This window comes from Orbicella faveolata, unplaced genomic scaffold (assembly GCF_042242905.1).
Source record: "Orbicella faveolata isolate gen_17 unplaced genomic scaffold, um_ofav_v1 contig_2, whole genome shotgun sequence".
NCBI lineage: Eukaryota > Metazoa > Cnidaria > Anthozoa > Scleractinia > Merulinidae > Orbicella > Orbicella faveolata.
The window spans coordinates 26,354,247-26,369,514 of NW_028301547.1; the positions used below are offsets into that span (position 1 = coordinate 26,354,247).

Genomic DNA, 15,268 nt, shown 5'->3' on the forward strand with positions numbered 1-15,268 from the left:
AGAAAATTAGGAAAAATTAAACAATAATTGGAATTTTTAGACAGTATATAAGACCTATCTTGACTTACTGAACTTGCGTTGCAAATTGTTTTTGGATGAAATGAAATCGCAATTCATTCCTTTAATAATATTTTACAGACCTTTTGATGTCAAAGCTTATTATCTTTTTCATTTCATTCTACAGTCCAAGAGTATCTCTCCGTAAAGCACTTAACAGAAGCTATGGATGACGAAATGTTGATGGAATTTGTTACTATTCATGTCAAGGAACGTGCATGGCAAGTGGTGAAGTTGTTTTGGGATGAGCTGATTCGCAGAGACCGAAGGAATAATGACGAGGATGCAGTGAGTGGTGATCTGAGGTCACGAACATTGAGCTGGTGGCCAACTAATGAGGACCAAGATTTAGAAGTACTGTGTAAACTACTAACTGAGAGTGATTGTAAACTAGACGGCTTAAACTTCGTCTTGAGTAATCTAACAGATTTCGGAGTAAAGCATATAGCTGAAGCCCTGTCCAACAGCAACTGTGCACTAAACAGCTTAAACCTCAGTGAGAATTACGAAATTACAGATGCAGGAGTGAAGCATATAGCTGAAGCCCTGTCCAACAGCAACTGTGCACTAAACAGCTTAGACCTCAGCGGCTGTGAGGTAACAGATGAAGGGGTAAAGCATATAGCTGAAGCCCTGTCCAACAGCAACTGTGCACTAAACAGCTTAGACCTCAGCTGGTGTAAGGTAGCAGATGAAGGAGCAAAGCATATAGCTGAAGCCCTGTCCAACAGCAACTGTGCACTAAACAGCTTAAACCTCAGTGAGAATTACGAAATTACAGATGCAGGAGTGAAGCATATAGCTGAAGCCCTGTCCAACAGCAACTGTGCACTAAACAGCTTACACCTCAGCGGCTGTACGGTAACAGATGAAGGAGCAAAGCATATAGCTGAAGCCCTGTCCAACAGCAACTGTGCACTAAACAGCTTAAACCTCAGCGGCTGTACGGTAACAGATGAAGGAGCAAAGCATATAGCTGAAGCCCTGTCCAACAGCAACTGTGCACTAAACAGCTTAGACCTCAGCCACTGTAAGGTAAGAGATGAAGGAGTAAAGCACATAGCTGAAGCCCTGTCTAATAGTCACTGTCAGCTAAACAGCTTAGACCTCTATTGGAACGACGAAATAACAGATAAAGGAGTAAGACATTTAGCTAGGGTACTTGAGCACAGTAAGTATAAACTGAAAAGCTTAAGCCGGTTATACATTAAAGTAACAGCTAAAGTTAAAGGGCAGGTGTCTGAAGAAGGCTTGAGTTAAGATAAACGTATTTAAGGTGTACAGTCTGTACACACAAGTAATACGGTGAGAGTACTGTGGGCGCCAGTGTCAAAGGGGCCTGGGGTCCGTTTCTCGAAAGCCCCGGAAACTTTTCGGGTCCGTAAACCCATAGCAAATTCCCGAATCTTATGATTACAGAGCTGTCTTATTCACATATTCTTAATATGAAGAGAAGTTCCCTTCATACAAGAAGTTTCAGGTGTATACAGTTCTCCCTTTTCAGATACAGATGGACTAAAAGTGACTTTACGGGCCCGAAAAGTTAACGGGGATTTCGAGAAAAAGGCCCCTGGGGACTTGTCCCCGAACATGCTATTGCCAACAAATTGTAGTCTCGAGACAGAAGCTTATTATAAACTTGTAGATTTTTTAAGTCGTTGAAAGGGAAATGTTTTGTTTAAAGTAGACAGTAAATAATGGAGATTAGTCAATATTTTATTTGATTGGCGCGATCGATGCACAGCGCGCTTTTTACGAGCTATTGTATGTATATGCTTAGTGTACAATTTAGTGAAAACTTTATATCAGTAGTACTTTAACTGTAACATCAAGTTGACCAAAACAAATAAGTTGTTTCTCTCAGCGAAATCCTACTTCAAGTTAGGTCGGCTCAAAATGCACCCTCTGAGTGCAATGAAATAAAAATTCCTGTTAAAGTTTAGGCTCATATTACAGAGCGGTAGGTTAAAATGCGCTCTGTTATCCAATACAGTTTTGGATCAACAGTCATGATTATTTTTCTCTCTTGTAATTTCGTAACTTTTTGACTTGATAATAATGTTGTGAAAACGTCGAAACGTAGTCTAGCTTTTGAGCTTTTTCACCTTTTTATAATGTTTCTAAAAAATATTTTATCGCAGTTTTTTTATACCTAAATTTTGAATAATTAACATTACTTATTAGCATAAGTGACATAGGAACGAAATAAAATTTTGTTGACTTAATTGTGATGAAGAGTTGAATTGTTTGTGGTAGGCGTTGTCAAAGAATCAGCTGAATTACAAATAGGATGTTGTTAACTCTCCTTAGGAGGGTGTGTTTGAAGTTCTGTCTGCTTAATAGGGTAGCACTGGAGTAGGGTTAAAAATACATGAAATGTCCTTAATTCTTTCATTTATAAACAGATTTACAATTATATGATCTTATTTTTTAAGAATCAAGTTGTACTTAAATTCTAGTTTAGTTTCGAATTGGCATATATCAGATCTAGGTTTCTACAAGAAATGTAACTTTCAGAGTATTTTAGGAATATTTTAATATTTTGTAATTGTTAGGACAGACGACCACTTGGTTCATTAGTGTAAAATTTTATCTTTTACAAATAAACATTGTGTAAGAACATTGTAGTCCGTAGTCAGTTTCTGGGCTTTTGTCGTGACTGTAAGAGGACCTTTGCTAACTTCAGTAGATGTTTCCTTCTTTTGTAGCAACTACAAACTGCTAGCGAAAATTAGTTCTAGTGTCAAGCTTGAAAAGGAACGGTTCAAAATTTCTTCAAACGGTGTACTCTCGCGTAATAGTTACTGTTCAACCATAGAAATGTCTGTACCAGGGGGGGCTGGCAGCTACCTTCGATCTGGCCGCTTCTCTGGTTTCTATGATCGCCCCAGTAAAGAAATCTGTCAATCATTTGAGAACGGTAACGAGCATGCGCTTAACGCGAAAATAAGGGGAGGAAACCGAAACATGTTTCGCCGCCATTTTTGTCCAGGATTTGCCTTCGATTCGATAACGACAGTTCTGAGACAATCAGGACTAAGGCAACGAAGGACCAGCTTTGTGCTATTTTCCTGGCGAGCGTGGTTGCATTCTTGGTTACCTGGAGAGGTTTGACCCCGTCTCAGGAAGAAAACGAAGCTGAAGCTTTTATTTTGCTGTGGAAATTTCAAGGTTCATTACCTTCCATCTTCACACGGACCGATTATTCTCCAATTTCTATGGAAAATAGCGATGTCGAACTGTTTCATGTCTGCCATTATATATCGCGAAGCCTCCGAACGTAAGTCTTTAAAATATTTCTCAACTGTTCGGAGTTGTACATTTAAACTTGAGCTTACATTAAACTAGCCTGCGAACGCAGACGTATTTCCGGCTGCCACTTGATTCCGCCGAAAAATAACGTCTGCGAACCCGAGCCAGGAACGATTTCTGTGACGTAATGACTTTTGTTTCTCCTTGACCAATCAGATTCCATGATAGAATGAAACTCGAGAGCTCCTCGCAGCGAATACCTCGCGCAGTAGTTCTGGGGTTATTTGAGCTAAACTGTTATTGGCTTAGAATCCCTACGTCACAGAAATCGTTTTCTGGCTCGGGTTCGCAGACGTTATTTTTCGCCGGAACCAAGTGGCAGCCGGAAGTACGTCTGCGTTCGCAGGCTAACATTAAACAAGCTTTTCTTTTTAAAGTTTTTTCTGTCTTAATTTACTGTCTCATGAAAGACTGCATTTACTTTTGATTTTCCTGTAATATGTTGAGTCTGAAGACTTTCTTTCGAGTAATGAAACTTGAAGAGGTATGTAGCAGCTCTCGTAAGGAGCGTTGTGATTGGTTGATAGGTGTTATGTGGATTTGCTTTAAGTTAATTGCTTTTCCTTTGTTTTTTTATGGATCTACTATTAAATTTGTAAAATTATTAATTACATTAAAAGCTATGGACAGAGAGAGAAGATAGAAAGAGGCTAGAGAGAAAGAAAAGGGAGAGAAAATGAGAGAGAAATACTGAGCAACGGAGAAAGCAATATATTGAGGGAAAGAGTGACAGAAGGAAAGGGAAAGAAAACAAAATCAAACAGAAAGAAAGAGTGCGAGAAATAGAAAAAGAGAGGGGATGAAAGAAGAAGAACAGACACCGAAAGAGTCTAGAAAGAGTACATAGAATATCTAGAGTTGCTAGAGTATCTATGGAATCAAGGGTATTTAGAGCAGCTAGAGTATGTAGCGTATCGAGGGTATATAGAGTAGAGTATCGAAGGTATCAAGAGTATCAAGGGTATCGAGAGTATCGAGGGTATCGAGGGTATCAAGGGTATCGAGAGTATCAAGGGTATCGTGGGTACCAAGGGTATCGAGGGTATCGAGAGTATCGAGGGTATCGAGGGTATCAAGGGTATCGTGGGTATCAAGAGTATCAAAGGTATCGAGAGTATCGAGGGTATCGAGGGTATCAAGGGTATCGAGAGTATGAAGGGTATCGAGAGTATCAAGGGTATCGAGAGTATCAAGGGTATCGAGGGTATCGTGGGTATCAAGGGTATCGTGGGTATCAAGGGTATCGAGGGTATCGAGAGTATCGAGGGTATCGAGGGTATCAAGGGTATCGTGGGTATCAAGAGTATCAAGGGTATCGAGAGTATCGAGGGTATCGAGGGTATCGAGGGTATCAAGAGTATCGTGGGTATCAAGAGTATCAAGGGTATCGAGAGTATCGAGGGTATCGAGGGTATCAAGAGTATCGTGGGTATCAAGAGTATCAAGGGTATCGAGAGTATCGAGGGTATCGAGGGTATCAAGGGTATCGAGAGTATCAAGGGTATCGAGGGTATCGAGGGTATCAAGAGTATCGTGGGTATCAAGAGTATCAAGGGTATCGAGAGTATCGAGGGTATCGAGGGTATCAAGGGTATCGAGAGTATCAAGGGTATCGAGAGTATCGAGGGTATCGAGGGTATCAAGAGTATCGTGGGTATCAAGAGTATCAAGGGTATCGAGAGTATCGAGGGTATCGAGGGTATCAAGAGTATCGTGGGTATCAAGAGTATCAAGGGTATCGAGAGTATCGAGGGTATCGAGGGTATCAAGAGTATCGTGGGTATCAAGAGTATCAAGGGTATCGAGAGTATCGAGGGTATCGAGGGTATCAAGAGTATCGTGAGTATCAAGAGTATCAAGGGTATCGAGAGTATCGAGGGTATCGAGGATATCAAGAGTATCGTGGGTATCAAGAGTATCAAGGGTATCGAGAGTATCGAGGGTATCGAGGGTATCAAGGGTATCGAGAGTATCAAGGGTATCGAGAGTATCAAGGGTATCGAGGATATCAAGGGTATCGAGAGTATCAAGGGTATCGAGAGTATCAAGGGTATCGAGGGTATCGAGGGTATCAAGGGTATCAAGGGTATCGAGAGTATCAAGGGTATCGAGAGTATCAAGGGTATCGAGGGTATCGAGGGTATCGAGGGTATCAAGGGTATCAAGAGTATCAAGGGTATCGAGAGTATCGAGGGTATCGAGGGTATCAAGGGTATCGAGAGTATCAAGGGTATCGAGAGTATCAAGGGTATCGAGGATATCAAGGGTATCGAGAGTATCAAGGGTATCGAGAGTATCAAGGGTATCGAGGGTATCGAGGGTATCGAGGGTATCAAGGGTATCAAGAGTATCAAGGGTATCGAGAGTATCGAGGGTATCGAGGGTATCAAGGGTATCGAGAGTATCAAGGGTATCGAGAGTATCAAGGGTATCGAGGGTATCGAGGGTATCAAGGGTATCGAGGGTATCAAGAGTATCGTGGGTATCAAGGGTATCGAGAGTATCGAGGGTATCGAGGGTATCAAGGGTATCGAGAGTATGAAGGGTATCGAGAGTATCGAGGGTATCGAGGGTATCAAGGGTATCAAGGGTATCGAGAGTATCGAGGGTATCGAGGGTATCAAGGGTATCGAGAGTATGAAGGGTATCGAGAGTATCGAGGGTATCGAGGGTATCAAGGGTATCGAGAGTATGAAGGGTATCGAGAGTATCAAGGGTATCGAGAGTATCCAGGGTATCGAGGGTATCGTGGGTATCAAGGGTATCGTGGGTATCAAGGGTATCGAGGGTATCGAGAGTATCGAGGGTATCGAGAATATCAAGGGTATCGAGGGTATCGTGGGTATCGAGGGTATCGAGAGTATCGTGGGTATCAAGAGTATCAAGGGTATCGAGAGTATCGTGGGTATCGAGAGTATCAAGGGTATCGAGGGTATCAAGGGTATCGTGGGTATCAAGGGTATCGAGGATATCAAGGGTATCAAGGGTATCGTGGGTATCAAGGGTATCGTGGGTATCAAGGGTATCGAGGGTATCAAGGGTATCGAGGGTATCAAGGGTATCGAGGGTATCAAGGGTATCGTGGGTATCAAGGGTATCGTGGGTATCAAGAGTATCGAGGGTATCAAGGGTATCGAGGGTATCAAGGGTATCGAGGGTATCAAGGGTATCGTGGGTATCAAGGGTATCGTGGGTATCAAGGGTATCGTGGGTATCAAGGGTATCGTGGGTATCAAGGGTATCGAAGGTATCAAGGGTATCGTGGGTATCAAGGGTATCGTGGGTATCAAGGGTATCGTGGGTATCAGGGGTATCGAGGGTATCAAGGGTATCGAGGGTATCAAGGGTATCGTGGGTATCAAGGGTATCGTGGGTATCAAGAGTATCGAGGGTATCAAGGGTATCGAGGGTATCAAGGGTATCGAGGGTATCAAGGGTATCGTGGGTATCAAGGGTATCGTGGGTATCAAGGGTATCGTGGGTATCAAGGGTATCGAGGGTATCGAGAGTATCGAGGGTATCGAGAGTATCAAGGGTATCGAGGGTATCGTGGGTATCAAGGGTATCGAGGGTATCAAGGGTATCGTGGGTATCAAGGGTATCGTGGGTATCAAGGGTATCGTGGGTATCAAGGGTATCGTGGGTATCAAGGGTATCGAGGGTATCGAGAGTATCGAGGGTATCGAGAGTATCAAGGGTATCGAGGGTATCAAGGGTATCAAGGGTATCGAGGGTATCAAGGGTATCGTGGGTATCGAGGGTATCAAGGGTATCGTGGGTATTGAGGGTATCGAGAGTATCAAGAGTATCGTGGGTATCGAGGGTATCGTGGGTATCAAGGGTATCGTGGGTATCAAGGGTATCGTGGGTATCAAGGGTATCGAGGGTATCAAGGGTATCAAGGGTATCGAGGGTATCAAGGGTATCGTGGGTATCGAGGGTATCAAGGGTATCGTGGGTATCGAGGGTATCGTGGGTATCAAGGGTATCGTGGGTATCGAGGGTATCGAGAGTATCGAGGGTATCGAGGATATCAAGAGTATCGTGGGTATCGAGAGTATCGAGGGTATCGAGAGTATCAAGGGTATCGAGGGTATCAAGGGTATCAAGGGTATCGAGGGTATCAAGGGTATCGTGGGTATCAAGGGTATCGTGGGTATCAAGGGTATCGTGGGTATCAAGGGTATCGTGGGTATCAAGGGTATCGAGGGTATCGAGAGTATCGAGGGTATCGAGAGTATCAAGGGTATCGAGGGTATCGTGGGTATCGAGGGTATCGAGAGTATCGAGGGTATCGAGGATATCAAGAGTATCGTGGGTATCGAGAGTATCGAGGGTATCGAGGGTATCAAGGGTATCGAGGGTATCAAGGGTATCGAGAGTATCGAGGGTATCGAGGGTATCAAGGGTATCGAGAGTATCAAGGGTATCGACGGTATGAAGGGTATCGTGGGTATCAAGGGTATCGTGGGTATCAAGGGTATCGTGGGTATCAAGGGTATCGAGGGTATCAAGGGTATCGAGAGTATCGAGGGTATCGAGGGTATCAAGGGTATCGAGAGTATCAAGGGTATCGAGAGTATCAAGGGTATCGAGGGTATCAAGGGTATCGAGAGTATCAAGGGTATCGAGGGTATCGAGGGTATCAAGGGTATCGTGGGTATCAAGAGTATCAAGGGTATCGAGGGTATCAAGAGTATCGTGGGTATCAAGGGTATCAAGGGTATCGAGAGTATCGAGGGTATCGAGGGTATCAAGGGTATCGAGAGTATCGAGGGTATCGAGGGTATCAAGGGTATCAAGAGTATCGAGGGTATCAAGGGTATCGAGAGTATCAAGGGTATCGAGAGTATCGAGGGTATCAAGGGTATCGAGAGTATCAAGGGTATCGAGGGTATCAAGGGTATCGAGAGTATCGAGGGTATCGAGGGTATCAAGGGTATCGAGAGTATCAAGGGTATCGTGGGTATCAAGGGTATCGTGGGTATCAAGGGTATCGAGGGTATCAAGGGTATCGTGGGTATCAAGGGTATCAAGGGTATTGAGGGTATCAAGAGTATCAAAGGTATCAAGGGTATCGAGAGTATCAAGGGTATCAAGAGTATCAAGGGGTCGTGGGTATCAAGGGTATCGAGGGTATCAAGGGTATCGAGAGTATCAAGGGTATCGTAGGTATCAAGGGTATCGAGAGTATCAAGGGTATTGAGGGTATCAAGGGTATCAAGGGTATCTAGAGTAATTTGAGTATTGTGGGTATCAAGGGTATCGAGGGTATCGAAGGCATCTACAGTAACTAGAGTATCGTGGGTATCGAGGGTATCGAGGGTATCTAGAATATTAAGGGTATGGTTGGTATCTAGGGTGTAGGGTATCAAGGGTATCTAGAGTATCTAGAGTATGGAGGGTATTGAAAGTGTAAAGCTAAGGGTAACGTCGGATAACATAATTTCATCCAGGAGCGGCTCCTTGTAAATTTGGCTACGCTACTCACTATCTATTCTGTTGTAGCAGTGTGCACTTGTTAACGAACTGGCGGCCGCTTCTTTGCGTTTTCGAAATGTCTGTAAAGAGGATTTAGTTAAAGTTTGTACGACTAGTAGATTTATACTAAAACAATTAGCTTATTCGTTAGCTTATTCGCTCTCGATTTCTATGCGTGATGGTAACTAACTGTCCCCTTCGTGCCGCGTGGCACATAGGGTGATAGGAAAGCGATAGAAATCTACAGTGTTTAGATTTGAAGACCACAGGAGAAATCGCTGAGCACTGGAAGTTGCGGAAAAAGAAGTACAATCGTTATTTTGTCATTTCTCAATTAAGGAAAGCCCCAAATTTCAGCCAGTCATGTTTAAACATGCGTTCGGCGATTAGCACTCAAGGTGATCAAATCTTTCAGTTATTCCGTGCGAGAGAGCTCAAACGACTGGCGTATAGTTATGGGCAAGATGAAGCATTCCATCGGTGAAGTAAACGAAACTTATGAAAGATATTGTTTCACCAAAAGGGACAAGCTTCCCGCTACGAAAATGGTTGGCAATTTCGTCGCTGGGTTGAAGACCTTGACCAAAACCTGCAATTTTTGGAGAATCAAGAAAGAGCAAACCACTAAAATGCTCCCCAGGACGAGAGTTCTCGCCTTGAACCGATGTATTGATGTGTGTTGCAGCGAAGAAGTTACTTCAATGCAAATAAAGTTGTTATCCGTGCCCGTTGACAGCATTCATCAAGTCAACTGATTCGAAGAAGAAAAAATTAGATAGGGCTTCAGATGGAAAGTTAAACGGGCAATCTTAGAAGATCTCCTCTAAGTTTCGCAGGTTAAAAAGAAGAGTCCAGCGTGGGGTAACACGTGCAAAACGTGTAAAGAGAAGAACCATTTTACCAAGAAATGTTCTAGGAGAACGACAGTTTACAATATTGAAAGGAAAAGAAGGGTTTAAAGAGATCATGAGAGTCGAGAGGATACAAGCCGCAGAAGAGAGCGCTGTTTTTGCGACGATGTTAGTTAAACAGCAACCAATCCGATTCCAAATTGATTGCAGTCGAGTGCGAACATCTAACGAGACGAGGAACTCGATCTGTGTTCGCAAACATTGGTGAAATGTGGATTGGCACTAAAGTGAAGCCCGTTGGTACCTGTGCTTAAAAGGTCGTGAGCCCCAGAACCAATGAGAAGTTGAAGGCCAGATTTTTCATTGTTAATGAGAGCATGACACCTTTGTTTGGTTTAAATACGACGGAGAAGATGAAGCTGTTGAATTTTCACAAAGAACATTTCGTGAATGTTGTAGAGAGCAGTGACCTGATAGATAAGTACTCAGATGTTTTCAACAGGAGTCGTGAAACACTCCCTGGGAAAGTACATCTCCAAGTTGATCCTGACACTAAGTCTGTTGTCCTCTCAGCGCGGAAAATACCTGTGTCCATTCCTAGGCTGGAAAGCACCAAGGTTATTGCTCCTGTTGACCAACGGACCGAGTGGGTCAGTCAGGTTGTGGTAGCTGTCAAGTAGTCAGTTTGCATAGATCCCAATCCTCTCAGTGCCGCTTTGAAGAGGGGTCATTACCAAATTGCAGCTGTCGACGGAGGATTTGTCACCTGACCTGACAGATACACGTGTGTTTACTAAAGTCGATTTAGCGTCAGCGCTTTGGCATCTGGAGATGGATCATGAATCTAGCATGCTCACAACATTCGCTACGCCATATGGGTGACATCGCTGGTTCCGTTAACCTTTTGGTCCCAGCGTTTCGAGTGAAATATTTCAGAAACATCTCCATCAAGAATTACATGGGCTTCCCGGTGTAAAGTGTATTGCAGACGATGTTCTGATCAATGGAACAAATGAGGGTGATCATGACAGCAATGTAGAGGGGTTTATGAGCACATGTCAGCAGAAAGGTATCAAGGTTAACAGTCAGAAGCTAGAGTTGAAAGTTAAGGAAGTTCCATTCCATGGACACCTGCTTACCACAGCGGGTCTAAAGCTACATCTCGAGAAAGTGGGACGATCATAGAGATGCCACATCCAGAGGGACGAGACGACATACTATCGGCTTAATGGAACGGTTAACTACCTAAGCCGGTCGTTTTCTCCCTCATCTGTCTGATGTCATGAGGCCTCTCCGAGATCTTACCCACAAAGATGCGGTATGATGCTGGGACGACCTGCAGAAAAAGCTTGGTATGATGTTAAGAATCGGATTGTGTCTGCACCCGTTTTGGCGTACTACAAGTCCACTGAAGTTCTTAAAATCCAGTGTGACAGCATTCAGGTGGTCTTGGAGCAGCTCTTATGCAAAATTTGCACCCCATTGCTTACTCCAGTAGAGCCTTGACAATAACTGAGTCTCGTTAAGCCCAAATTAAGAAGGGGATGTTAGCAATTATTCTCTCAGTGGAGAAGTTCAATGATGAGACGTTCGCTCGAACGACCATTGCCCACACTGACCACAAGCCTTTAGAGCGTATCTTCCCTCGCGTATATAAGTTGAGTTGGAATTTGAAACTATCAATGTGACGAACTTTCTCAAGGAAGGCTTTGCAAATTCACCGTGAGACAGAGAAGGGCGAGTCCCTTCAAATCTTAAAGGCCGTTATTCAGCAGGGCCGGCCTGATGACAAGAGTGCCCTGCTTCCTGTTGCCTCTCCGTATTTCGACATGAGAGACGAAATGTCCGTTTAAGATGGGCTTATTTTCAAAGGAGAGAGAGTGGTAGTCCTAAAAGCTGCTAGAGGTGATCTGCTCAGGAAAACTCTCACATGGGAGTTAATGGTTGGCTTAACAGAGCACGTGAGCGTCTTTATTGGCCTTGCATGACTGGGACATTAAGAATAACATATCTACATGTGAAGCCTGTAGAGAATACGAGCGAAACTAGACCAAGGAAACACTCAAGAGTCGCCAAACGCCCGGTCCACCCGGCAGTACGTTTTAGCTGACCTTTTCGAGTTAGAGGGAAAGTAGTGACGTCTGATTATTTCTATGACTTGTTTGAACTTGACTACCTACAACGTCGATGTACGTAATCAGAAAGCTCAAAGCGCATTTCGCAAGGCACACGAGAACAGCTAGTTACCGACAACGGGTGCAGTTTTCTTCTAACGATTTCCTGAAATTCTCAAATGAGTGGGACTCTGATCACCGTACAAGCAGTCCCTGTCATAGTCAGTCCAATGGCAAAGCAGAAAGTGCTGTGAAAGAGGCCAGGAAGATTCTCTTGAGATGCAAGAAGGCTGGTACAGATGCTTTTCTTGCTCTGCTTGACCACAGGAATACACCGCCTTCGGGAATTCAAATCAGCCCAGCTCAGCGCCTTCTTAATAGAAGAACAAGAAGTATGATCTCCTACCCACGTCTACTTGTTTACTTTATAAACCGTCTGTAGCTGATGAAGATACAACCCACACCAAGCTTCGCCTGCGCCAGCAACAGCAAGCTCGTTATTACAACAGAGGCGCCCGTGACTTAGACCGTTTGGAGAAAGGCGATGCTGTAAGATTTGAGCCATGGCAGGTTGGAGAGAAGGAATGGCGAAAGGAGTTGTTAAGAATCGTTTGAGTGAAAGATCCTGCGAAGTGGAACTTCCACAAGTTCATCTTAGGAAGACTAACGAGCCTCCTGCTACAACCGATGACACTCAACATGAGCGGTGTAACCAGCCACAGCCGCAAGAGCCTGTGACTGAAACCTATGAGTTGCCGTCTCAATCTGCGGTTGAAGTGACGACGGAAGTACCTCCACCAGCTACACAGTACGTCCGCAGAGCCCGAAACATCTTGAGGACCATGTTTTAGCTTAAGTGCCTAAGCCGTGAACTGTTGCAGCTTAGGAACTCTTACAATAGCATACATCCGAACGTACAGTGAATGTATAAGAATGTCATAATTTATACGTCAGTTGTCAGCTGTGAGATGTACTCGACGGTTAGGATCGCTTCGCATTAAATCGAATTAAAGCTGTTGTTCAGAGTTTCAAACGTTCTTCTTGTGCTGTTAAACAATTGGCTTTCTTAGGAATCCAATCAATTTACAGCTATTGTGATTCTAATTAAGAATTAGAAAACATGTACCGTGTTTCTATCGAGTTTTAGTATAATTCTATTAGCGTTCTATCACGAATGCTGCTATCCTCGAAGCTCAGTTTTCCTCGAGCCCCGCTCTCGGAAAACTGTTCGCTTCTTGGAACAGATAATGTCCGCGGACAAATATCCCAGCATGTTTCCGCGCCAAATGGAGGCTATTGTTTATTTATAATCCATCAAATATTTTTGCTCGTGTGCGATTGGTCTTAACATGTCACATTACTGAATATCTCCCCAGCTAAAACGTGGGACTATCCGAGTGATATTTCCCAATTTTTCGCGCGTGTTGCGAAAAATATTTGGAGGACAATAAACACGATAGCCTCCATTTGGCGCGAAAATATGCTCGGATATTTGTCCTTGTACATTATCTGTTCCTCAAAGCTCACAGTTTTCCTCCAGCTACGTTCTCGGAAAACTGTTTGCTTCTCGGAACAGATAACGTCCGCGGACAAATATTCGCGTTAGATTGACAGTTGCTACCAAAACTATTTTATTCAATGGCTGGAAGTTTGTAATTATGTTTACAAAACATTGTCTAAGTATAAAGGAGGCCGTGTTTTCACAAACAATTACGGTACATGTTCACGATCGATCTTTGAGGTTGTAACGTGTTTTTTGTCTGTTTTTAGAAATCTCAACAAAAGGAACTATACATTATATTAAGGCTTTCGAGAATAACAAGAAAAGACATCAAGCGCAGGGATCGGTAACAGTCATTTAGGCCCCAAGTCCATTGGCCCCTAACCATTTAAAGCCCAACCAGAAGTCGATAAGCCCCCAACCAGGAATAAAAAAAAACGTATATTTCTCATGCATGAGTAAGCGGCTAATCGACTTGTGGTTGGGGACTAACCGGCTAGGGGCTAATCAAATGACCGGTAACCAAAGAATCAGGTTTGTTTTATTCCTCTAAGGCTAAAAGATGAGTAAGGATGTTAATATATCAAATGTGGCCTAAGTGTTGATTATCAGTGGCTTGTTCTTTTAATGGAAGGAGAGCTAAATAAGACAATAAGGAAGACTAATATAAAGTCAGATGAATGAAGTCTTTAATAGTACTTGTCTCAAATGACAAGTCTTAGTGCAAGAGAGGAGCATGAACCCTTTAAAAACTGATTGAGAGGTGGCATAAAAAGTTAGTGCCAGGGAAAAGGCTACAGAAAGGGCAACAAAATGAGGTGGTAAAGTCAAACTTCCTACACACTCTCCATCTCAACGACCTGATTGGACCCATTATTTAAGCCGTAAAGTCAAGAATATCAAAACAAAAGTCTAAGGATGATTATGAAGAAACAAAAACAATCAACGACACAACTATTGTGTTGTAACCAAAGAGATGGTGATGAATTCTCAATTCTGCCGAGGGACCTATCCAGTATTCACTTTCATAAATAACATGATGCCAGATGCTTTGCCTGAAGTTAAAACAGACCTCTTGTAGTAACGTGATAACAGAAAAGCGCCATACCCACTGCACTCACTATGAAACCCGCTTTAACTCTGTCAGCTCAGTGCAAACAAAAAGGGTCACGAAGCTGTTAAGCTGTTCAAAAAAAGCAACCCTTACCATCAGGGAGTCCGGAAATATAGAAATATTTCAGTTTATCCAGTTAATAGGCCACCGCTACAAAAAAAATGCTCGAATGAAATATTCATGCCTGCAAATCAGACCTAGCTCACACTGTGGAGTTCCCGCTCGCAGGTTTCTTTGGAATATTTATCCCCGATGCCTCGATCAAAATGTCCAAGATTTAGATGTAGGGCAACTGGAACTTTTTTTAGATGTTTGAACATGAAATATGGGCGACGTTTACAAAACTTTACAAACGCATCCCGCTCACGGAAGTCCGCCATGTTTGTTTTCCACAAACCAGTACTTATGTGAAGGTGAAGTTAATCAACAGGACACGAGCGTGGGACAAAGAAAAATTCTGAGTCCCCGACAGGAATCGAACCCTGAACCTCCCGAACACCGGGTGGGCGCTCTATCCACTGAGCTACGAGAATTCATGGAGAACAAGGTCATTTTTTTTTCTTTGTCCCACACTCGTGTCATGTTGATTAATTCACCTTCACATTTCATTACCGAGCTTAAAATTCACCATCTTTATTAACTTATCACAAACCAGTACTTAGTCTCGCTCGGCCAAATTTCTTAACTGGGGCGATCATGGAAACTCGGTTCCAGGCCTCGCTGCTTGCCCTCCGTGGTCTGTACGGTTTAGGCATCCTCCTCTCATAATTGCTACAGCTATTATTAGGTACATACTCAATCAGTGCCTCGTATTGATTGCCAGAATAGATTTAAGGTG

General features: G+C 43.4%; 1 protein-coding gene across 1 annotated transcript in view; it reads left to right on the forward strand.

Annotated features, from left to right (window-relative positions):
* Window positions 1-2,677, forward strand: part of LOC110049244 (uncharacterized) — a 112,043-nt gene extending 109,366 nt beyond the window's left edge. Inside the window, exon 19 of the mRNA XM_089290535.1 lies at window positions 185-2,677. Within this exon, the coding sequence (XP_089146661.1) occupies window positions 185-1,317 (1,133 nt within the window). The 3' untranslated portion in view covers window positions 1,318-2,677. The remainder of the gene's footprint in view (window positions 1-184) is intronic.
* Window positions 2,678-15,268: the final 12,591 nt, after the last annotated feature.